This window comes from Natator depressus, chromosome 23 (assembly GCF_965152275.1).
Source record: "Natator depressus isolate rNatDep1 chromosome 23, rNatDep2.hap1, whole genome shotgun sequence".
Lineage (NCBI taxonomy): Eukaryota > Metazoa > Chordata > Testudines > Cheloniidae > Natator > Natator depressus.
The window spans coordinates 18,505,344-18,528,071 of record NC_134256.1 but is presented as its reverse complement, the minus strand read 5'-3'; the positions used below and the strand labels follow the sequence as shown (position 1 = coordinate 18,528,071).

The window sequence follows — 22,728 nt, the reverse complement described above, 5'->3', positions numbered from 1 at the left end:
TCTCTCCATCCCACCGTGTGATGAATGGCTTCATTCCTCCCTCTTTCTGTGCACACCACCTGCTGGTCTCAGCACAGCTGAGCCAGGACACCTGGGTTCTCTCCCCGGCTCTGGGGCAGGAGCGGAGTCTATTGGTTAGAGCAGGGGGGCTGGGGGTCCAGGACTCCTGGGTTCTATGTGCCCTCTCTGGGGCCTTGGGGAAATTCCATTTTTTCTCCACACTGGCAGAGCAGGGATCCTGCCCCTTTCCCGAGGCTGAGTGAGTGGTGGGGCAGAGCAAGGCGTGGGTGTCAGTTCTGGGAGGGGGCTGTGCCCCCCTACTCCTGGCCCATGGGAGCAGCTGAACTGCTGGGCCACTGGAGAGGTTGGCATTGGGGCGGGCTCTCCGAGGCCCATTCCCACACCCCTTTCCTGGGGTAGGAGGGCTGTGATAGCAGGGGCTGGGCTGGTGCTAGCCGGGGGGCTAGTGCAAGGGGCCACGAGCTGGGTGCTTTCTTGTGGCTCAAGGGGTTCTGGTGACATGGGTGGGGCGGGGCTGGCTGGACCAGACTCTGGGAGTCGGGTCAGGTAGGAAAACACCTGGGTCTCCTGCCCGTGAGGCAGTCTGGCTGTGTTGTGGGAATGGGCCATGGGAGGGGGAGGGGGGCCGGCCCCACGGGTGGGAGCTGGTATTGGAGGAAGGGGTGGGGTCAGGTTGGGAAACTATTTAACCCTCTTGGGCTCGGGTCCACTTCTGGCCTAAAAATTAGGCCTGAGCAGACCTCTATGACTCTGGGGGGTGGGACATGGGGCCTTTCCCTTCTTGGGGGCACCTGCTCGGATCTGAACCCCATGGACTGGCTGGCTCAAGGGGCTTGGGAATGGGAAACGGGGCCTGTCCCCTCTAGGGGGCGCCAGCTCCCATTTGGCCGGGCAGGGACTGACTGGCTCACTCAGGGGAGCGGGGAATGAGGTACGGGGCCTATCCCCTCGAGGGGGCACCAGCTCTGATCGTGACCCAGCTTGTCAATTTCACCCCTAGGTTCTACAGTCCTGTTAAAGTTATGGGGCGGAGCGGGGGCAGCAGCGCAGAGCTGATTGGCCGAACAGGCTGCAGGGGGTTGTGCTGATTGGTCAATAGCTGCCCTGGCTATGGCTCCAACTTGAGGTCCCGATTCTGGACCCAACTGCCTGCCTTGCCCTGAACTGCCCCCTTTGATCCGTTCCACATACAGATGCCCCCCTGCCATCCCATATTGCTTAGAAACCAAACCTGACCCCCATGCTCCCCATCCTCCCCACACCCCGCTCCATCGCCTGCAGACACCGCCCTCTCCTCAGCAGGGCAGGAGCACCCCCCTCCCATGCCAAGGGCAACCTGGGGTTCCTACTCCATCTGCCCCCGCCTGGCACCAATGGAAGCACCAGATTGGGTCCTCCATCCCGCCCCACTCACGGGGGTTGTCATTGATTCACTTCGCTCCCTGTTTTCAGGGGTAATTTCCCCTCCCCCCACTGTGGCCCTGAGCCGCCAGGCCTGTATGTGTGCGTGAGTGCAAGGGGCTGTACGCGGCAGTGTGGCCGGGATGGCCCTTTTTATTCAGTGTAACAAACTCTCTTCTCCACTGTGCCTGTTCTTTCATGCCCTCTTTATGTTTAAAAAAAAAAGAGAAAAGAAAAAAAATCTACAAAAAAAATCAATTTATTAATAGAATTTAAATTAAAAAAAGATGAAAATTTGGAATAAATCAAGGCCTGAGTCTCATTTAATTATCAAAACCTTTCGTTTCCCTTGGGCCTAAGAATAGCTGCCTCTGGGGTAGGATGGGATGCGGGGGCTGTTTATACAGGAACCCCTTGCCCTGTGCGGAAATGCAACCACCTCTGGGGTAGGGGGCTCTATACAGGAACCCCTCACATGGGGCTGAGATGTGGCCCCTCTCAGGTGGGGCACGGGGGCTGTTTATACAGGGATCCCTCACCTGGTGCTAGACATGGCCTCTCTGGGGCAGGAGCTGTTAAGATGGGGACCCCTCACCTGGCACTGAGATGTGGCCCCTCTGGGGTCAGGTGCAGGGCTGTTTTTACAGGGAGTCCATGCCTGGCACAGAGAGAGCCCATGGGTGTGATCTTGTGCAAAGCCGACGCAATAACAGGCTAGATGGGCGCATCGGTCTGATCCTCTGTCCCTAAGGGGCACTATCGGCCCACCATCCCCTTGTGGGGCCAGTGGAGCAGGGGAGAGAGGCCCACTGAAAGGGGCTGGAGCAAAGATTAACCGAGGCTGTGAACACGCAGGGCATGGCTGGGCCCAGACCATCCCTGACCAGGGATGCCCTACACCCACCTTCCCCTTTCTCTGCCATGGCCCAGAATCCTCTCTGGAGCTCAGGAACCCCCCACCTATCCCAGGGGAGTTCTCCAGCCCCTTGGATTGTGTCCCTAGGGTGAGACGCTGGTATTTCGGAGTGGGTGGCTGAATCCATCCTATGTGGAAGGAGGAAGGGCGGGGTCATACTGAACAGAGATCCTGGGTTCTCTCCCCAGCTCTGGGAGTGAGGGCTATTGGTTAGAGCAAAAGGGACAGGGAGCCAGGACTCCTGGGTTCTCTCCCCAGCTCTGGGAGGGGAGTGGGGTTTAGTGGTTAGAGCAGGGCAGGCTGGTAACCAGGACTTCTGCATTCTCTCACCAGGGGAGCGGGGTAGAGTAGGGGGCTGGGGAGTCAGGACTCCTGGGTTCTCTCCCCAGCTCTGGGAGAGGAATGGCGTGCAGTGGGCTTGTCATGATTTTGTGGCCCCAGGGCTTATTAATTACAGGCACCTGGGACCAGTTGTCCTCCTGTTCTTCCCTACACTTGGGGCAGGGTTTGCCTCCTCCGTGACATTCAGACAGCGCCTGGTGCGAAGGGGCCCAGCAAGAACGCTCGACTCCACAGCCTCTTGCCATCCATCTGTAGGGGGGAAGCTTCAGAACGCTGCATCCCATCCACCCCCACATTTCTGGCCATGCCCTGGGCATCAGTTGCCTGGCAACCCCGGTGGGAAAGGGAACACACGAAAACCAGGCCCACAGCCCCTTTGGGGCGCACCCTGCTGCTGGAATCACAGGCACCCGCTTACTGGAGGGCAGACGGCTTTGTCCTGTAGGCCAGCTCTTTCAATGCAAATGGGGGCCTGGCTGGAGGGGCGGACCTGGATTTAGTGGGGGTGGGTGTTGGGGGCCCAGCTGGGGGGGAAACAATGGCAATGGGGGGTTGTGGGGCAGGGGTGGCAATGGGGGCTGGGGTCACTGGGGAGCTCAGTGGTGGCTATGGGGAGCTGAGTGTGGTCACGTGGGGGGCTGGGGAGCAATGTGGGGGTGGGGTGGGAGGACTCACTGGGGGTCTGGAGGACTCTAGGGCAGTTGGCGGGCGCAGGGGGGATTTATGGGGCTGGGAGTGATTGCCCTTTGCCCTCTTACGCCATTTCCGGCCCCACCTGGAAGTGCTCGATTGCTGGCCCCTCCCCCACATTCTGCGCTTTCTCCTTCTTCGCGGAGGCGGAAATAGCCGAAGCCTGCTCCCCCCGTCTCCGGAAACAGCCGAAGCCGCGTCGAGAAGGGCTGGGAGGAGAGGTCAGAGCCGAAGAGTTGACGGAACTCCCCGAAGCCGCTATCCGGGCGTGGGCGGAGTCTCCGAGCAGCGGTGCCTGGAGATCCCCGAGCGCGGGGCGGAAGGGGCCGAGTGACGGCGGAAATCCCCGAGCGCGGAGCGGAAGGGGCCGAGCGACGGCGGAAATCCCCGAGCGCGGAGCGGAAGGGGCCGAGCGACGGCGGAAATCCCCGAGCGCGGGGCGGAAGTGGCCGAGCGGGAGGCGCCGCGGCCTGTGCGGGAGCGAGGCAGAGGCCGCGATGTCCGACTTCGACGAGTTCGAGCGGCAGCTCAACGAGAACAAGCAAGGTGGGGGCGGGGCCGGGCCGGGGGAGCGGGCAGGACCGGGGTCCCCCAACGCCTACTGGGCCCGGCCCGCGGCGTGCTCTGGGGGGGCCCTTCCCGCCAGCCCCACGGCTCCCCCCCCTCGCCCCATAGCGTCCCCCACGGCTCCCCCCCTCGCCCCATAGCGCCCCCCCACAACTTCCCCCCTCGCCCCATAGCGCCCCCCCCCGGGTCGGTCCCACGGCTTCCCCCCTCGCTCCATAGCGCCCCCCCGGGCCGGTCCCACGCCTTCCCCCCCTCGCCCCATAGCGCCCTCCCCGGGCCGGCCCCAGGGCTCTCTCCCTCTCCCTCCCCCCCCATAGCACCCTGCCCGGGCCGGCCCCAGGGCTCTCTCCCTCCCCCCCCATAGCGCCCTGCCCGGGCCGGCCCCAGGGCTCTCTCCCTCTCCCCCCCCCATAGCGCCCTGCCCGGGCCGGCCCCAGGGCTCTCTCCCTCCCCCCCCATAGCGCCCTGCCCGGGCCGGCCCCAGGGCTCTCTCCCTCTCCCCCCCCCATAGTGCCCTCCCCGGGCCGGCCCCAGGGCTCTCTCCCTGCCCCCGAGCCTCTTTAGCTAGTCATATAGGCTTCCCAGCTAGGTCTCTCGCTACCCCCATGGATCGTCTGAGCTAGCTTCATAGACCCTCCCGATGCCAGTTCTCTGCCTACCCTATAGCCCTATATCGAGCCCCATAGATCTCCTGCCCTATACACCTTCTACCTAGCCTCTCCCAGCAAACCCCATAGATTCCCTGCTCCATAGCCCCCCAACCTATAGATCTCTATCCAGCCCCATATCTCTCATCACATAGACCACTCCCTGCCTGCTCCTCATCCTACCCCATAGCTCCTGTTCCCCTAGTTCCAACACGTTCCTGAGAGCCATGCCTTCAGCGTCCCTTCCCCCCCCAAGCTCACCCTTCTACAGCCTGCCCTATAGCCCCCTTCCAGTCTGTGCCCCCAACCTCTGAGTGCCTGTCTTATGGCCCCCCACTGCCGCATGGCCTCCAGCCAGCTCTCCTATCTGCCCCCAACTTCTCCATCCCCCTCCACTTCCCCTTTCCTCTGCCAGTGTCCGCCTTCCTGCCCTATAGCATTGCCCGGCTCCAAACTCCTGCTCCACATACCCTCCAGCAGCACCCCTACCTGCCCCCGAGAGCTACCTGCCCACTCCTTGAGTGCCTGCCCCGTAGCCCCCCACCAGCACCCTTTTGCCACAACCCACCAGCCTGACCCTGAACTCTCTGTGCCCCTCTCACCCCATGGCCTGCACCCCACAGGCCTCTGCACCCCTTCTGCCAGTCCCTCCCCCACTAGCATCCCCCCAGCCAGCCCCTGCTCCCCCCTGCCTGACCCTCTCCACCCTGTAGCATCCCCTTGAGCAGAGACACTGAGCTCCATTATTAACCTTAGCATGCTTTGGGGAGAGGGTAAAACACGTGGGTGTGCTCCCTTCTCCCCCCTGGGACTGGGGGAGGGGTTGGGGGAGAGAAGGGCAGGAACACCATCAATCCCAGCAGACTCAGGCCCCTCAGACTGGGGAGAGAGGGAAGTCCAAATCGCCCCCTTTTCCTCCTTGGGGCAGGAAACTGACATCCCCTCCTGGCAAATAAGTCCAATAGGAGTAGGGAGGGGCACACGTCACCATTGGGGGCATTTTGGGAGGCAGGGCAGGCCTACTGTCCCCGCCCAGCACTTGGATGCTGGGGTGATGGCATCCATGGGCAATTTAGGGGCCAGATGTGAATCTCATGCCTGTTACAGCATTGGGTAGGAAGCTGGGGGCTGTGGCTTGGTCTCTTCGGGAAAACCCCTCCATGGGTCGGTGGGTTTCTCTGGCCCAGGACCTGGAAGGGTTTAAAACCCCTTGCGTGACTGTATGATCGTCTCCCTTGTGTTAGGAAGGAAGCACATGGAGTGTCCTGCTCTGGGGTGAAGCTGGAATCAATTCCAAGTCCATCCCTGTATAAAACCAACAAAAAGATCGTGTTTTGGGGGCTTGCTTATGTCAAAGTGGAGGGTAGCTCTGAAGCCGATAGAGCCAGCATCCTATTAAAAGCACAAAGCCTTTATAAATAACCCCTCAGAGGTGTGGGGTATTATATTCCTCGGCTTGGCAGAATTTGAGTCTGTCTTTTTTTTGTAATTTGGATGGATAATATGGATTATTTTAAAGCATTTTTTCCTTATGTTTATGTACATTTTCACAGTTGGGCAAAAATTATGGGGTTTTACCATTTTTTCTGTTTCCTGACTTAATTTTGAGGAACTGTGAAAATTTATGGGGTTTTAAGCATTTTTTTCCTCTTTTTATCCATTTAAATTTTCAGTGGCACAAAATTATGGGATTTAAACTTTTCTCTCTTTAAATGGTCAGTAGCTCAAAATTATGGATTTTAATTTTTTTCTCTTATCTATTTGAATGTTCACAGTTGCATGGAATTGGAGGAAGTGCTGATTTACAATTTTGCAGTTGTGCAAAATGATGGGCATTAAATGTGTTTTCTGTTTATCAATTTAAATTTTCACAGTTGCATGAAATTAGGGGGTTTTTAAGCATATTTTTTAGATTTTTATCTATTTGAATTTTCACGGCCGTGGCAAGTTCTGGGTGGGTCAGACAGCAACGGTCTAAAGCCACCGTGTGTTTGGTATGTGTTGAAGTGGGACCTTGTTCTCAAGCAGCATTCTTCCTACTTTGCTTGTCTGTAAATGTCAGTGATCATTGATGAGAATTTTTTCTCTGTTTGGGTGTGTGAAATAGACGTGTACTGACATTTACCCATAAAAATCTATATGTACCTGTCCTGCGGGTGCTAGGAGCTGCCTGTGATGGAAAATCAACCCCGGCTAACGCAGTCCTGCCATGATCCTAGAGCCCGGTTTTCAGAGTGACAGTCGGCATCTGTAGGGCCATGGCATGGTTGGGGGAAGGCGGCTGAGTCCTGTAAAGATGGTTCAGTGCTTAGGGGATCCGTATTCAATTCCCTGCTTGGCTACAGATTCCCTGTGTTGGCAAAAGTCACCTCTATGCCTCAGTTTCCCCATCCTTAAAATGGGGCTAATGCAAGCGACTTCTCTTTTTAAAGTGCTTTGAGATCTCCAGCTGAGAAGTGGTAGTTGGGGAGTGATCTGGAAAGTTGAGACAATAGTGCAGGGCAGCTGAGAAGACCAATATATCAAGGACTGTGAGGTGCTAAGTTACCACAGGTCCTGGGGGCCAGGTAATTACCGTAACTAGACATGGGGGTTAGTAGAACTCTGGAGTCCAGATGTCCCCTCACTGCCTCACCACAAGACCAGCTGATCTCCCCGAGATCAAGCCACGCTGGTAACTCTCTCTGTCATGCCCTCTGGGCTGAGCTGAGCAACCTAGTCTCTGGGACGTCCGGTTGTGATTGAAACAGGGCCCAGCTTGCTAATTGCAGCGGTAACAAGCGGGATCAATAAACTCGTGCAGTTGAGGACCCAGGGTGGGGTGGCTGAAGAGTTCAGGAGCTCGGTGGTAATCCTGGAGGTCGTGGGCTCGAGGCTCGCTTGATTGCCCCCTGACCAAAATGGCCTCTCGGGCAGTCAAGGGTGGTCTCTCCTTCGCGTCCCGATGGCTCTGAAACCGTCCAGCCTGAACTGTGGCCTGATGAGTCATTGACGCCAGGGAGCATTGACTTTGCGCAGGGTCAGCGGATAAAAGGGTGGGTGTTCTCCCTGCTTTGTAAACAGGCGTCAATGGGCCAGGGGCTCTCCCCTGTTCGTTCTAGACAAGATGGAAACCCAGCAGTTCTGGTTGCTTCCCAGACTTGGTCACTATCATCCCTAGCTCTTACCTAGAGCTTTTCATTGGTAGATCTCAATGCACTTCACACGCTTTAGTGTATTTACGCTCCCAATGCCCCTGTGTGGCAATGCTGTGGGGAAACGGAGGCACAGACTGATTAAGTGACTGAACCAAGGACATGCAGGCAGTCTGTGGCAGAGCAGGGAATTGAACCGGGATCTCGACTGGCGCCCTAGCTGCCTGGCCGGCCTTCCCCTCTCGGGCTGGAAACCCACATCTGGGAGTGTGGATTATCCCTGAGCTGAAACCCCTCCCCTGCTCTGGCTCCCAAGCAGGTGCCAAAACCACTCCCTCCCCCTGCTCCCAGGACTAGGAATGGGGTGGTTCACACTCTGCCGTCTGTCCTGCACAGTTCCAGAGCTCGCGAAGCCTGTCCCCCTGCCACCACCGAGAAATCTAACCCCCTCCTCTCCCATGCACATGGCTGGATCAACAGATCAGTCCTCACAAACGAGGCTTTGTACAGCCCAGCCCATGACACCAGCCTTTGTTTTCCCTCCCAGCACAGCTGTGGGCTCTTGGTCTGGTCCCTGGCCGGCACCTGCTCTGTTCTGGAGCTTGGGCCTTCCGCTCCTTCCTGGCTCAGACCATTTCCATTGTAAAATTGAACCCTGCAGAGCCTATGGGACATGAGGGAAGGTGGCGTTCAAGACCACTGGAGCTGGGATTGGGGCCCTGGGGGTGTTGCAGGGGCACCTGAGAAACACAGCCCTGGTGGTTTAGTCTAGTCCTTCCCACTCCCAGTTTGGTGATGGAAATTGAGGTACTGGCAGGGGGGGGATAAAGAGGGGTTGGGAAGGTATGGAGGAGGTGGGGGGTTGGGGAAGGGGGCCAATGGGGCAGGTGGGGGTCTAGGGGAATGGGGGCTATGGGGTGAGGGGCTGGGAAATTATGGGCAGATGGGGGAGCTGGTGGAAGGAGAATTATGGGGGAGTGGAGGGGGCACTTTGGGGACTTGGGAAGCTATGGGGCAGGTGGGGAGCTGGAGGAAGGGGTGTTATGGGGGGCTGAAGTTATGGGGCACGTGGAGGGAAGAGGATGGCTGGGAGAACATGGGCTATGGAGCAGGCAGGGGGCCAGAGGAGAGCTGTGGGGGTGACTGGGAATCTATGGGGCAGGTGGGGGGCACCCATGATGCCCCAGGAGCCGTATGCTGGTATATTTGAATAGTGTCTTATTTTTTACCTTCAAACCTTTTTAAAGTCTCCCCTCGAAGCATAGTTTCTCTAGTAGCAGAGCCTATTAAAAACCCGGAAACCTGACCTTCTCCCCCCCATCGGCTGAGATGGGGTTGGCAGATGCTCCTCGGCGCTTCCTGAAATCAGGCAGGAGGTTCGCTCTGGGGGGGGCCCCACAAAGCAGCTGGGGGGCGCTGAATCTGGGGCTTAGAGAGCAAGATACGCTGGGGGAGAATATAGCTGTGGTTCTGGGGTAGAGGCACTGTTCAATGTCACATTGACAGGGCAAATAGCAAAGGCAAACAGCAGAGCCTGGGGTGTATGAGGCAGCAAAGTCCAGTGGTTAGATCACCAGCGTATGAATCAGGACGCCTGGGTTCTCTCCGCAGCTCTGGGAGGAGAGTGGGGTCTAGTGGTTAGAGTGGGGGAGGAGAACTGGGCATCCGCACTGCTGGGTTCTGTTTCCTGTTGGGTCAGGTTTACAAAGTTAGTTCGTTGCCTAATTCACTTAGACTCTGCTGCCTTCCCTTTTGCCATCTAAATGTGGCCTTTGTTCTTCTCGCTGGGATTGGAGGGGGATACCCTCCCAGTTGGGGGGCAATAAAGCAGCGATCAGTGGGGAGCGGCTGGTCTTATCCAGCCCAGCAGGCATGGGGTGCGTGAGGATTTAGTCTGGTGCTCCTACAGGGCGATGGATCGAGTGGGGACGGTCGGGGGGAAAGGCAGAAGGGGGAGCAATGGATCGGGGAGGCTGCATGGTAGTTGGCATCAAGGTTGCGTCCTGGCATCTAGGGCAGTCTGTCCCTGCTCTGTGGGTGTGGGGGGACGCTCCTTGGATAGAAGGCCTTGTGGTTCCTTGTGGCTGTCTGCCTGGCTGGCTTCCCTAGGGGGCTTGTGCCACCTCCATCACAAGGCAAAGTGTAGAGGTGCAGCCCCCAGAACTACGATTCCCAGCATGCCATGCAGTGCGGCATGGCTGGAGCTGGAGTCTTTGATGGTCGCGCCTCTGAGATGGAGGGAGTGTTGCATGCTGAGAGCTGGAGTCGCTCACATGCTGCATCAGGCAAACTGGAGCCTGTCATTGCAACGGGACCTGCAGTGGAGCCAGGCAAGGCCCAGGCCCCCGTGTGAGGAGACTGGTAGCTGCGGGGTGGATGGGACACTGAGAATTGGGGCGGGGGCTTATGCGTCCCCTGCTAACCTGCCTGCCCTCCCCCCGCAGAGCGTGACAAGGAGAACCGTCACCGGAAGCGCAGCCATAGCCGCTCACGGAGCCGCGAACGGAAGCGCCGCAGCCGCAGCCGGGAGAGGCGCAACAGAGACCAGCGCAGCGTCTCGCGGGACCGCAGGCGACGCAGGTAGGGAGGGGCAGGCTGGGCCCCAGAAACCCTTTGTCCCCCCACCGCTCCTCACTAGTGCTGTGGCCGGTTCGAGGAGTCAGAGGGGGAATGGCTGGCCCCAAGCGCTGGTCTTGGGAAGAGATCTGGGGGGCTGGGAGCCAGGACTCCTGGATTCTACCCCCCAGCTCTGGGAGGGGAGTGGGGTCTAGTGGTTAGAGTGGGGTAGAGGGACTGGGAGCCAGGACTCCTGGGTTCTATCCTAGCCCTGGGAGGGGGGAGGGGGGTCTAGTGGGTTAGAGCGGTGGGGGCTGGGAGCCAGGACTCCTGGGTTCTATCCCGTGTTCCCTCTAATTTTTTTCCATCCATGTGCAGGTAATGTGCGGATGTGCACCACCAGTAGAAACACACAAACCTAGAGAGAATATATTTTTAAAAAGTTCCCATAGGGATAATTACTCCAGCCAGGACAGGTTAGGCGTTTTAGAACTCACTGTTCTCAAAGAATTAAATGCAAGGCTCAGAGAGAAATAAAATGATGAAATGCATAGACCAGTCAACAAACAAAAATAACACACTTTGAAAGAGTCAAATTACAGAGACTATATGTGCATTGCAGGAAGAACCAAGAATTAACAACAACAGCAACAACACAAGTATGTGTTGGGAGGTGAGTGTGTCAGAGACGGAGACTGGGTGTGTGAGAGAGACACAGAGACTGGGTGTGTGAGAGAGAGAGAGAGACCCAGAGACTGGGTGGGTGTGTGTGTGTGTGTGTGTGTGTGTGTGTTGCTGGGGAAGTCTCTGAGAGATCCGTGTGCTCTCTTTAAGGCACTCACTCACCAGAAAGCTGGTTATTTAGACCGCAGCAGCTCTCCTGCTCCTGAGCCCTGTCCCCCTTCCCCTGCCCTGCGGAGATGGGGTTCATGGGCAGGGGGGAGAGGGACGCCCTGATATCAGTGCCCCTCCCCGCTCTGCTCAGCTTGCAGGAGGGTCCCGCGAGCAGCTGGCCAGGGGCTCCAAGGCGGAGGGCAGGAGCAACATGGCTGCAGAGCAGCCGGGGGTTGAGGGGCGCAGCGAGCACACACCGCTGAATGTGCACGGCTCTGCTAATCAGTGTGCGGCACTTGATTGATTCCTGGGCGGCTACGCAGCTTGGAGGGAACACAGGTTCTGTCCCCAGTTCTGAGACAGGTGTGGGGTCTAGTGGTTAGAGCAGGGGGGCTGGGAGCCAGGACTCCTGGGTTCTGTTCCGGGCTCTGCAGTAACTTGTTCTGGTACCTGTATACGTGTGGGGGGAGAATAAATCTCTTTACATCTCTCTATCCTCCTGCCGTTAGGATACCTCTCTCTCTATCCCCCACTGGCCATTCTCTGGGGGACATTCTCAGACATAACTCCCCCCTGCCAGGAGCTTTGGGGGGGGCCCAGCGCACTAGGAGTCCAGGTGGCGCAGACCAAGGGTTCTGCAGTCCCACGTGTGCTGCCACAGAGCCCTTTCCCTTTGGTGGGCTGACAGGCCGGGGCCAGGACACAGGTCCAGCGAGACCTGAAAGGAGCCGATTGGGTTACCCGCAGCCGATATTAACGCCCCAGGAGCTGTGTGCCAGGGCCCTCTCCCGCCTACATTACCGCCAGCCGGCGCTGTCCTCTGCCTCCCAGTGCCATTCCAGCTGTTCATAAAGCCTGTAAAACATGGCAATGGCCCTGTAACATGGTCTGAAATTCTTGGGGGTTCAGGGTGGGACAGGACATCCACGTAAGCCTGTTTGGGGTGTGGGGGTTATCACATCTGGAGCTCCCCTGGTTGAGCTGCGTGGAGAGTGCATTCGACACTTGCTCTGCCCTTAATTGGAAGGGGAATTTTGACAGGGATCTCTGAGCCAAGCGTCAGGCTTTTGGGGGAAGTCAGCGGAAGATTCCTTCCCCTGTTTGGTGAATCGGGTCTCTCTCCTGGTGGTCCTGTAATGCCCTGACCCAACCAGTTCTCCAGTCGCCCCCAGAGTCTCTGAATGGCGAATGCAGGAATGAAATCTCTGAACGATCCTTTCAGCGGCCGTAAAGAAGCAGGAAAGGGCACCAACCTGACCTTTTTTTTTCCCCCTCCCTTCTGCAGGTCACCCCTAAATCTTGCTGGCCCCTTGAGGTGAGTGCCGTTCTCCCAGGTAGGGAAACTGAGGCACGGGAGGGACTGGCTTACCCCCAGGGAGGAGGGATTCTGTGTCAGCAACGGTAGAGCATGGCTGCTCCATGCTGCCCCCTACTGGTCTAGGCGCTCGGCTCTTGCCTCAAGCTGCTGCTGGGATTGGCCAAAAAAGAGGGCAGGGCTAGTGGGCTGGGAACTCTCCCCAATCCTGAGTGGTGACCCTGGCTGGGGTTGGATCAAAGCAATTTGTGGGGTAGAAACCATCATCCTAGCCCAGGCCAAACCTTGCCCCTCCTGCCCGGTGACGCGTCTCTCCTCTCTTGGCAGCCGCTCCCCCCGGCATGAGAAGAAGAAGAAGATCCGCAAGTACTGGGACGTGCCACCGCCTGGGTTCGAGCACATCACTCCCATGCAGTACAAAGCCATGCAAGGTATCTATTCTGCCTAGGTGCCTTCTGTCCGAGCAGGGAGCAGACCTCTGCTGACCGCCCCAGGCCCCTCTCTCTCTCTCTCTCTCTGCCCCATTGCCCCCCACTCCCCATCGGCGCGGGGGCGGGGCGGGGAAATTGGCTTTTGAATGCGTGGATTGGTGTTTCTCTCTCCTAGCCGCGGGTCAGATTCCAGCCACAGCTCTCCTCCCAACCATGACCCCCGACGGATTGGCCGTGACCCCCACCCCGGTCCCGGTGGTCGGCAGCCAGATGACCCGACAGGCCCGCCGCCTCTACGTTGGAAATATCCCCTTCGGCATCACTGAGGTACTGGTGGCTTCGGCAGCCCGGCTGCTGCTCTCTCTTGTCCGTGTGTCGCCCGCACTCTTTCTCTCTCTGTCTGGGACCTGTCGAGGAGCGCTGGAAGATATAACTTTTCTCCCCAAAACAGGGCAGCACTAGCAGCAAAGGAGAGCAGAATCCATGGAGCGAAGTTGATACCATGCGGCTAAACACATAAGCGGCTTCGGGACAAACACTAACCGAAGCATCTCACTGGGGCCGACTGCCTGAGCTAGGTGGCTGAAGGGTATACCACTCCCTCAGCTGCATGATAGCCTCTGGGGGGGGGATCAGTCCTGAAAGCCAAGGCGGCCTGGGGGTCCCTGGGTGGGGAACCGGGACTGTGTCCGTGAATGCTGTTGGCAATTGGTAGCTGCACGTGTCCCGAGTAGGCTAAGGTCTCTGTCCCTGTAACACATACAGACGGGTCTCTCTACTTACCCGGTGAGCAGTGCAATTTGGGTCTCAGTTATTTGCCCTCTTCGCTCCTGGACGTGGTAACAGTAACGCTGGCGTGGTTTTAACATCCTCCGCTCCAGTGACTTGCGAGCCCTTTCTTTTAATTTGTCCTGCCTGGTGACAACCGGGGCCAGCACCCCTTCCAGATAGCAGTAGGGGAAGTGCTCTCTTTCTTATTATTTGAATTTGACTCTCCCTCAAGCAAAAAACCAAGATCAAAAAGTTGTTTCCATTTCTCTTTAAAGTGAAAATTGTGGGGCTGAAATCCCTCGTAGCACAAAAGTTTGCTACCATCACGCAAGGCAAGTAGGCTGTTCCAGTTTTCCCACCTGCTCTTTGCTATCTATTTGAAATTCCGGGCCTACTGGTATGCTGCCCTACATCGCTTCTTTCCCCTCTCTCTCTCTCTGCAGGAGGCCATGATGGATTTCTTTAATGCTCAGATGCGTCTCGGCGGCCTGACCCAGGCCCCTGGCAACCCTGTCTTGGCTGTGCAGATCAATCAGGACAAGAATTTTGCTTTCCTGGAGGTGAGTCAGCTTTTCGTTCTGTCTGTACAGCGCCTGGCACAATGAGGCCCTGGGGCTCCTCAGCGCTCCTGTGACATACCCAATTGTCCGATTCTGGTGTCCACAAGTCCAGAAGGATGTTGCTAAATTTGAGAGCATTCAGAGAAAAGCCACGAGAACAATTCAAGGACTGAAAAACATTCCGTATAGTGAGAGACTCCAGGAGGTCAACCTGCTTAGTTAGGAGGTTAATGGGTCACTTGGTCCAGTCTCTAAGTACCTAGATGGGGAACAAAGATGTGATCGTGGGCTCTTTAGTCTAGCAGAGCAAGGTCTAACCTGCTCCAACGTCTGCCGGTTGAAGCTAGACAGATTCAGACTGGAAATAAGGCATACATTTTTAACCGTAAGGGGAATTCACCACTGGAGCAAACTACCAAAGGTCAGGGTGGAATTTCCGGCACCAGAAATCCATGCTGGCTATTTTTCAAACCGATCTGCCATGGTTCAAACAAGAATTATTTGGAGGACGTTCTCTGGCTGTGTTATGCACTAGATACTAGATGATCACAGTGGTCCCTCTCTGGCTATAGAATCTGTGAACCTGCCTTGTAATGGGATGGCAGAAACTTAGTCGATTTAGTCTCTCCGGAGATGGTTCAAAGGTGGATTGGCCCTCAGCTTGCAAGCACCTCCCTGGGGAGGAGATTTCTGCTGGCAGAGGACCCTTCAGTCCAGCAGAAAGAGGCAGGACCAGGAAGATGAAGAGACAAATTCCGGGGCCCCGGGAGGAGGATGAGCCATTGGTGCAATTGACCTAGGGTCGGGGTAGGTTTGCCATCTCTCGGCTGGTCGTAATTCAGACTGGATTCTTCTTCTGAAAGCACCTCTCGAGGCGCCCCCCCCCCCCCCCCCGAAGTTACAGAATCAGAAATACCAGGCTGGAAGGGACCTCGAGAGATCGAGTCCAGCCCCCTGTGCTGAGGCAGGACGAAGTGTCCCTAGACCGTCCCTGATGGGAGTTTGTCCAACCTGTTCTTAAAAACCTCCGTTGGAAGCCAATGCGACCCCCTGGCCAGTTAGTCCCCATTTTGCAGCTGTGCTTTGGCTCCCCGTCTCCGAAGGGAAGCACTTTGCGCTTGTCTTTGTTGGAGTTCATCTGGTTGATCTCAGACCCAGTTCACGGTTGTTTGGAATTCTAACCTCCAAAGCGCTGGTGACCCCTCCCTGCCCAGTCTCATCTGCATTTTATAGGTGCACGCTCCACTTCGTTATCCAAGTCACTAACAAAAATATTGCCTAGTACCGGACCCAGAACTGACCCCTGCCGGACCAGCCTCCCAGTTTGACAGCGACCCATTGCTAACTAGTCTGAGTGCTGGTCTTTGAACCAGGTGTGCACCCACCGTACAGGAATTTCATGTGGAGCTCCTTTCCCTAGTTTGCTTGTGAGAATGTCATTTGGGACTGTCAAGCTTTGCTAAATTAAGATACTTCAGGTCTGCCGTGTCTCCCTGTCTGGTAGGCCAACAATCTTGTCAAAGAAGGCAGTTAGGTTGGTTTGGCAGGATTTGTTCTCGCCAAGTCCATACTGGCGATTTCTTGTAGCCCTGTTACCTTCCAGGTGCTCACAAATTGCCTGTTTAATAATTTGGTTTCATAATAGCTTGTAGAATCAGTTCTGGGATCACTGGGTGAGGTTGTCTGGGCTTAGGCCAGACCTAGATGATCCCAATGGTCCCTTCTGGACTTGGGAGTCTGTGAAAGGGGATGTAGAGTCCATGCTCCAGGGTGGTGTTTGGTTGCAGCAGAGACAGGAGGAAGATTGCACCATGGCCCATAGTGCGTTATGGGTGGGTGTTGCCCACGCGGCGCGGGATGCAGGACTGGATCTAGTCTGTCCTAGCAGGGCGGGGAGCATACTGGACTTAGTGGTCTGCTCTGGGGCAGCATGGCAGTGGGATTACTGGCTGAAGGGGCCTGGAGCGGGAAGCTGGGCCCCACCAGTAGCCGGTGGAACTCCTTTCCACATGATGGGACTGAGGCCAGGATCCGTTCAACATTTGGAGGGAGGATGAAACATTGGCGGGGATAACGGAACATTTGCCGTGTGTAAGGGAAGGAGTGTGATCCAGAGCGAGAAGGGGAAAAATGTTTCCTCTTTCCTGGAAAGTTTCTGTTTTTCAGCAAAAATTTGGATACCCGAATATTTTGGCAGAAAACTGAAATATTTCAATGCTGAAAGGCCGCTGCTTTGCCTCAGGGGAGTTGTAGTTCAGGGGGTGATTCATGCTCCCAGTCCCTCTATAGCCTGGGCCACCTGTTTGGACTCCATCTTCCATAATACACCCTGGGTGCCCTCTTGGAGAGGGGAGGTCGTGCATTAGGGGAGTCCCTGGCTGTGTTGCTCCATGGGTGATGTAGTCTGGCCAGCAGGGACCCAACCTGTAGATACAAATAAGGGTTTGAGGCAAGGGAACTACAGCTCCCATGGTGCACCATGCCCTATCCTCTTGGATCGGGAAGGCAGTGCATCCTGGGAGATGAAGTCCAGCTTGTAGAGGTGAGCAGAGTTTGCTTGCCTGGAGTCTACACCAGCGTTAAATAGGAATATTTTGGTTTTGGGGCATTTGGGTTTTGTCTCAAAAATGTGTGTTTTCCCAGGAAGCAGGCGCTTCTTGTGCAAAACTTTGTTTTGCCAAAACCCCTGTTCTCCGTGGAAAATCAGTTTGGGTTGAAGTCATTTCCCCCGCTCTAGCGTGGCGGACACCCCACCCTGTCCCGGGGCATCAGCCAACCACTAGGGCTATGTCTGCATGGGACAGCTAGCCTGGGCGTGAGCAACCGGGCCGCTTGGCTGGACCCGTGGTGCTGCGCTGCCCTGCGCGGCTGGGCCCGGGTTCCAGGGGTCTTTGTGCGGAGATGTTCTAGGATTTGGAACTCGTCTGGCCTGTAGGGGAATTGTGGGAAGGCATTGGAGGGTTATCAGCGCTCGCTTGACTTAGCCCGTGTCCTCACTGCAAAGTGGGCAAGTTCCTGCCCGGGTTCTAACCACACACACCCCCTGCACACACCTGGCTTCTAGCCCCTGCTCCCCTCCCCCCCAATCCTTCCCAGCTGGGTCACGAAGCTTAGACTTCAAGCACCAGGTCAGAGGGTTTTGTGTGTGCCTGGAAGGGGGTGTTGGGTCAAAACTTTGCTCAGAGCCTGGATTAAGACACCCCCCAGCGATGGGCTGGGACAGTGCTCCTTCCAGGGCCAGGTTATTCCGGACGTGGCCAGTAGGGGGCGTTGTGCAGAAGGCAGTTGACACAACAGGGGTCCTGCGTAGCTTGGCTTGTTTTTGGAGACTGGGTTAGGTGGGCAGTTGGGCAGCGGTCCCGCTCGGGGGGGGCCCCCCCCCCCCAGATCTGGGCCGAATCGCTGGCGGATCACGTGAGCGCAGGGGCTCTGGGCTGTGGCATGCATCCGCATTAAGTTCGTCCGTGTCCCTCATCGGCTCCCCTCCCTGGTTCTCCTGCAGTTCCGCTCCGTGGACGAGACCACCCAGGCCATGGCATTCGACGGCATCATCTTCCAGGGGCAGTCGCTGAAGATCCGCCGCCCCCATGATTATCAGCCGCTGCCCGGCATGTCTGAGAACCCGTCTGTCTACGTGCCAGGTGAGTAGCCCCCCGGCCCCAGTGTGGGGCCAACAGGGGTGAGCGGGCCTGCACCTTCTTCCAGAGGGCACGGGGACAAGGGAGATCAGCTTACCCAGGTCAGCCAGGTGCCCAGCCCTTCCCTAGACACGTTCTGCATGGCATCGTCACGTACACCTGTCTGGGTGTGGGGCGGGAGGCTGGAGAAATTGGAGGGAGGGACCAGATGCCCCCGATAAGGCTGAGTCCAAGAGTCCACCGGGGGCTGGTTATGCAGGACCCTTCTCCCTGCACAGGGACACGGCCCTTCGGGGCTGGGGTGCAGGGGCTGGTTAGAGGGCGACCCCTCGTCTGGTGCTGGGATGTGGCCCCTCTGGGCTGGGGTGCGGGCCCTGTGACTCCAGGGACCACCACAAAGGTGGCCTGCGGGATGAGCGGGGGCTGCGGTGCGGTCTCGTGGGGTGTGACTGCCTTGCAGCTGCTCCAGAGCGTGCAGGACAGTGTGGGACACCCATTGGTTCCCTTCCCTCTTCCCCCCCGGCAGGTGTCGTGTCCACCGTGGTCCCGGACTCCGCTCACAAGCTCTTCATAGGGGGTTTGCCCAACTATCTGAACGATGATCAGGTGAGCACGGGGCAGCGGGCGGTCTCCCTCCGACAACGCCCGGGTCAGCCCCACGGGGCACCGGGAATGGGCTTTTCCCCGCAAGTCGCTCCGGCCCGCTGGCTTCTCCGCCCGCATATCCCAGCTCTCAACACCCATCTGCTCTGGTTTGAGCCAGGGCTGCCCTCCGAGAGTGGGGGCGATGTGAAATCTTTGCTAGGGAGGGCTTTGAATTACGGCAGGCTGCAGCGGTGGCATTCAACGCTCGTCACGCCTAGCCACGAGACAGACCCGTGCCAGGCACTGCCTGGGCATCCAACGACCGAGATGAGGGGGGAGCATCATGCCAGGTGCCCCCTGGCAGCCAAAGTCCAGGGGAGCCCATTGTTTTGGGTGCTGCCCGGGCACATAGTGAGAGCCCACCCTGCCCCAAAGAGCTCCTGGGCTACACAGACAAAGAGTGGGAGGGTAAACTGAGGCAGGGGGGCGTGCCCAGGAGTCCTTGCTGCCTGCCCGCCCCAACTGCCCTCCCCGTCCGCCCCAGGTGAAGGAGCTGCTGACTTCCTTCGGGCCGCTGAAGGCCTTCAACCTGGTGAAGGACAGCGCCACCGGGCTGTCCAAGGGCTACGCCTTCTGCGAGTACGTGGACATCAACGTCACAGACCAGGTACTTCCCAACTCCCCCCTCCTCCGCCCGCCTCTCCTCGCAGCTCTGCCGCCCTCCGAGGGGCCTGCGTCCGCCAGCCCAGCCAGCCGTGGGGGTGTGTGCGTTCTCCTTTTTTTTTGGTTTTCTTTTGTTTGGTTTTTCCTCCTCCCCTCCTTGAGCAGGTGAAATTTTTTTTCCTCCACCCCTAGGGAGCGCCAGCCTTTCTCTCCTTTACAGCTCCGGGGGCCCCCATAGGCCGCGCCTCGTCGCTGTGATCGCCTCGTTTTCTCTCCCCCCACCCCCTTTTTCCCCCCTTCTCCCCAATCTTAGCCCGAACAGCGGCCACAAACCAATCCGAAGACCCCAGCTCTGCTCTGCCCATGCAAGCCGGTAAGATCCCCCCCTCTCCAAATAAAACCCCCCCATCAAATCCCGCTGTGGCCGGGAAATCTCCTCCCTTAGCCGCAGCTGCCTCCAGCGCCGATCCTGACTTGCCCGCGTCGGTTGCAGCCTTATAGAAATCTCTTCGGACTTTCTATATAACGGTGTTTTCTCTTCTCCCGCTGTGCTTTTTGTTATAGCGGGAGGAGGAGGAAGAGAACCGTAACAGCAGGGGCCCTCTGTGCGCTGCATTCCCAGCGGTAGTTGTTCAAATGCAAGTATATGTATAATTTTTTTTAATGTATTTTTTTTTTGGATTTAAAAAAAAAAGCAAAAAAAAGCAAAAAACCAAGCAACCAACCAAACCACCCCGCCCCCGTGCGCCCCTTCAAATCGCCCCCCACAAAAAGTCAGCCCCGGCGCTGGCGGGAGAGGGGCATCCTGCCACAGAGAGGGTCCTTAGATGCGCGTAACTTCATAACCCCTCCCCCAACTCTCTCCCCCCCTCCCCCCACCCCCGGAGGGCTTAGAAAGAGCTGGTCTAATGGTGCATGCTGGGCGCGAGACCTCGGCGCTTGGGTGAGTTGCGAGAGGGTGCGCGTGTGTGTGTGTTGTCCTGCCCCCAGCCTGTCTGTGCCCCACAACCCCTTCTGTCCCTGCACCCTTCTTTCCACTTCCTGTCCCAAACATGACTTGGGTCTGTCTCCAGCCTGCCTGGGTCTCTGTGGCTCCCCCCCACACACCCGGCCCTTCCTGTCCCCAGCCTGTCTTTCGGACCTGCGCCCCCTTTCCACTTCCTGTCCCTGGCCTGTCCTTTAGGCCTGTGCCCCCCCGCCACCATTTCCTGTCCTTTGCCCCCCCTGCGGCGCCGCCCACTTCTGTCCTCAGCCTGTGTTTTGGACCTCCATGCGCTCCCCGCCCTGTCAGGAGCCTGACTTGGGCCTGTCCCCAGCCTGACTGTGCCACCCCGTCTTTTGGGCACATGCCTCCCTGTGCCCAGCCTGTCTCTTGGGGCTGTGCCCTCTCTCCACTTCCTGTCCCAAACCTGACTTGAGCCTGTCTGGGTCACTGTGCTGTGGCCGCCCCCCGCCTTGCACTTCTTGTCTCCAGCCTGTCTGGGTCCCCACAGCCCCCTCCTCCCCATCCTCCACTTGGTCTTGAGCATCCCTGTCCCCAGGCGGTCTGTACTCCTGCCCCGCACCCAGCTTTTTGGGGGCCGGGCACCCCCTGCTGCGTGGGGAAATGCAGCAAGGTTGTGCAGTCGGTCAAGAGTTTCCCTGCCGGCCTGGCGAGGGGGCGTCCGTGGCTGGCACCCGGCCCAAGCGCCCCCCGCTGGCCGGACTGGCCATGTGCCCATGGCCTGGGAGGCCTTCAGAGACGCAGGTAACGCAGTGCCCCCTGGGGGAGAACAGGAGAGCCTTCGGAGCCAGCCGCTCCTGCCCTCCCAGCACCAGCTCGCTGCGTAGGCCAGGCGCCCCGGGGGCAGAGGAGAGCTGCGTGAGTGTGTGTGCGCGCGCGTCCGTCTGTCCGTTGCCCTTTGCGTCTGTGCTGATTGCAGCGGGGGGCCGGGGGGAGGAGCAGCCCGCTCCGGCGCTGGGAGCAGCCAGATTCATTTCCCCTCTGATTTCGAAGGCCATCGCCGGGCTGAACGGCATGCAACTGGGTGACAAGAAACTGCTGGTGCAGAGAGCCAGCGTCGGAGCCAAGAACGCCACGCTGGTGAGTGGGGGGGTGGGAGCCGGGACTCCTGGGTTCTCTCCCCGGCTCGGGAAGGGGAGTGGGGTCTAGTGGGTAGAACGGGGGGCTGGGAGCCAGGACTCCTGGGTTCTCTCCCCGGGTCAGGGAGGGGAGTGAGTTAGAGCAAGCGGGGTTGGTATCCCAGGCTAGCTGGGTCCTTTGGTCTGATCTAGTCTAGCAATTCCCAGGCTCCTGGAACGGGTGGGGCAGTTTTCCTTTCCCCTCCCCCTTCCCTCCCCAAACAGAAAACGTGATGCTTTCCCCCCGCGTTATTTTGGGGTGCCAGGGCCATCTTCGGGAGGTCCCACTGGGTATCTTACTGGAGAGGCCGCGGGTGGGGTGATTTCAGGTGCCTCATGAGGCTTCCAAGTTGATTCGGATGGGGGAGCCCTGCTCATCCTCCCCAAAGGGCGACGGGCTCAGGCTCCCGGCAGACGCAGGCAGCGTCCCGCCCTCGACCGCCAGGGCTGAGGTTCTCCGAGCCCCCAGGGGTGGGGTGGTGGCCTCCCTCAGATCCCAGCACTGGGAGCGAGGTCAGGGCCAGGACCAGCAGGCTGGAGCACGTGGCAGTCTGGCTGGGAAGGGGCTCTCGGGGCCAGTGCGTAACCCTCCCCCTCCGGTCTCCACAGAGCACGATAAACCAGACCCCGGTGACGCTGCAGGTGCCCGGGCTGATGAGCTCGCAGGTGCAGATGGGTGGGCACCCCACCGAGGTGCTGTGCCTCATGAACATGGTGCTGCCCGAGGAGCTGCTCGACGATGAGGAGTACGAGGAGATCGTGGAGGACGTGCGGGATGAGTGCAGCAAGTACGGGGTGGTCAAATCCATCGAGATCCCCCGGCCCGTCGACGGCGTCGAGGTGCCCGGCTGCGGCAAGGTGCGTGGAAGTGGGGACTAGTGGCGGGGGGGGGGCTCGGAGCCAGAACGCATGGGGTCTATCCCTGGCTCTGGGAGGGGAGTGGTTGGTTGTGGGGGCCACTGGGAGTCAGGATGCCTGGGTTCACTCCTTCCTGCTCCTACCACCCACCTACCCATGTATATCCAGGTGGGGGGGGGGGAGTGGGGTCTAGTGGTTAGAGCAAGGGAGGCTGGGAGCCAGGACTCCTGGGTTCTCTCCCTGGCTCTGGGATGGGAGTGGGGTCCGGTGGGTACAGCAGAGGATGGGGGGGCTCCCGGGGTGGGACAGCGCCAACCTCGGCCCCCGCACCCTCACCTCCACGTCTGGCTGGCACCGTAACACCTCCCCTCTCCGCCCCCCCCCCGCCAGATCTTCGTGGAGTTCACCTCGGTCTTCGACTGCCAGAAGGCCATGCAGGGTCTCACCGGCCGCAAGTTCGCCAACAGAGTGGTGGTCACCAAGTACTGCGACCCCGACTCCTACCACCGCCGTGACTTCTGGTAGCCGCCAGGCCGGGCCGGCCCTTCGGCCATGCAGCGGGTTTCTATTTTATGGCCAAAATGGTTTTTTTGTTTTTGTTTTTTTTTTCAATTGTTTTCTCCCCCTCCCCCAAAAAAGAAAGACCCCCCCCGATTCCCTCCCGGCCCCTGAGGGCCC

At 58.4% G+C, this 22,728-nt stretch overlaps 1 protein-coding gene across 3 annotated transcripts; it reads left to right on the top strand.

Annotated features, from left to right (window-relative positions):
* Positions 1-3,757: 3,757 nt before the first annotated feature.
* On the top strand, positions 3,758-22,728 carry U2AF2 (U2 small nuclear RNA auxiliary factor 2). 3 transcript variants are annotated; one of them, XM_074937136.1, is made up of 13 exons: positions 3,758-3,916; positions 10,163-10,298; positions 10,897-10,947; positions 12,394-12,423; positions 12,751-12,854; positions 13,030-13,181; positions 14,069-14,185; positions 17,688-17,826; positions 18,350-18,429; positions 18,953-19,075; positions 21,059-21,154; positions 21,802-22,050; positions 22,441-22,727. In XM_074937136.1, the coding sequence occupies exons 1-13, from the start codon at positions 3,868-3,870 to the stop codon at positions 22,573-22,575; spliced, it is 1,461 nt and encodes a 486-aa protein (XP_074793237.1). In that variant the 5' UTR covers positions 3,758-3,867; the 3' UTR covers positions 22,576-22,727. The 3 variants fall into 3 exon arrangements, with proteins under 3 accessions (XP_074793237.1, XP_074793238.1, XP_074793240.1); XM_074937137.1 differs by having other exon boundaries at positions 21,068-21,154; positions 22,441-22,722; XM_074937139.1 differs by lacking the exon at positions 10,897-10,947 and having other exon boundaries at positions 22,441-22,728.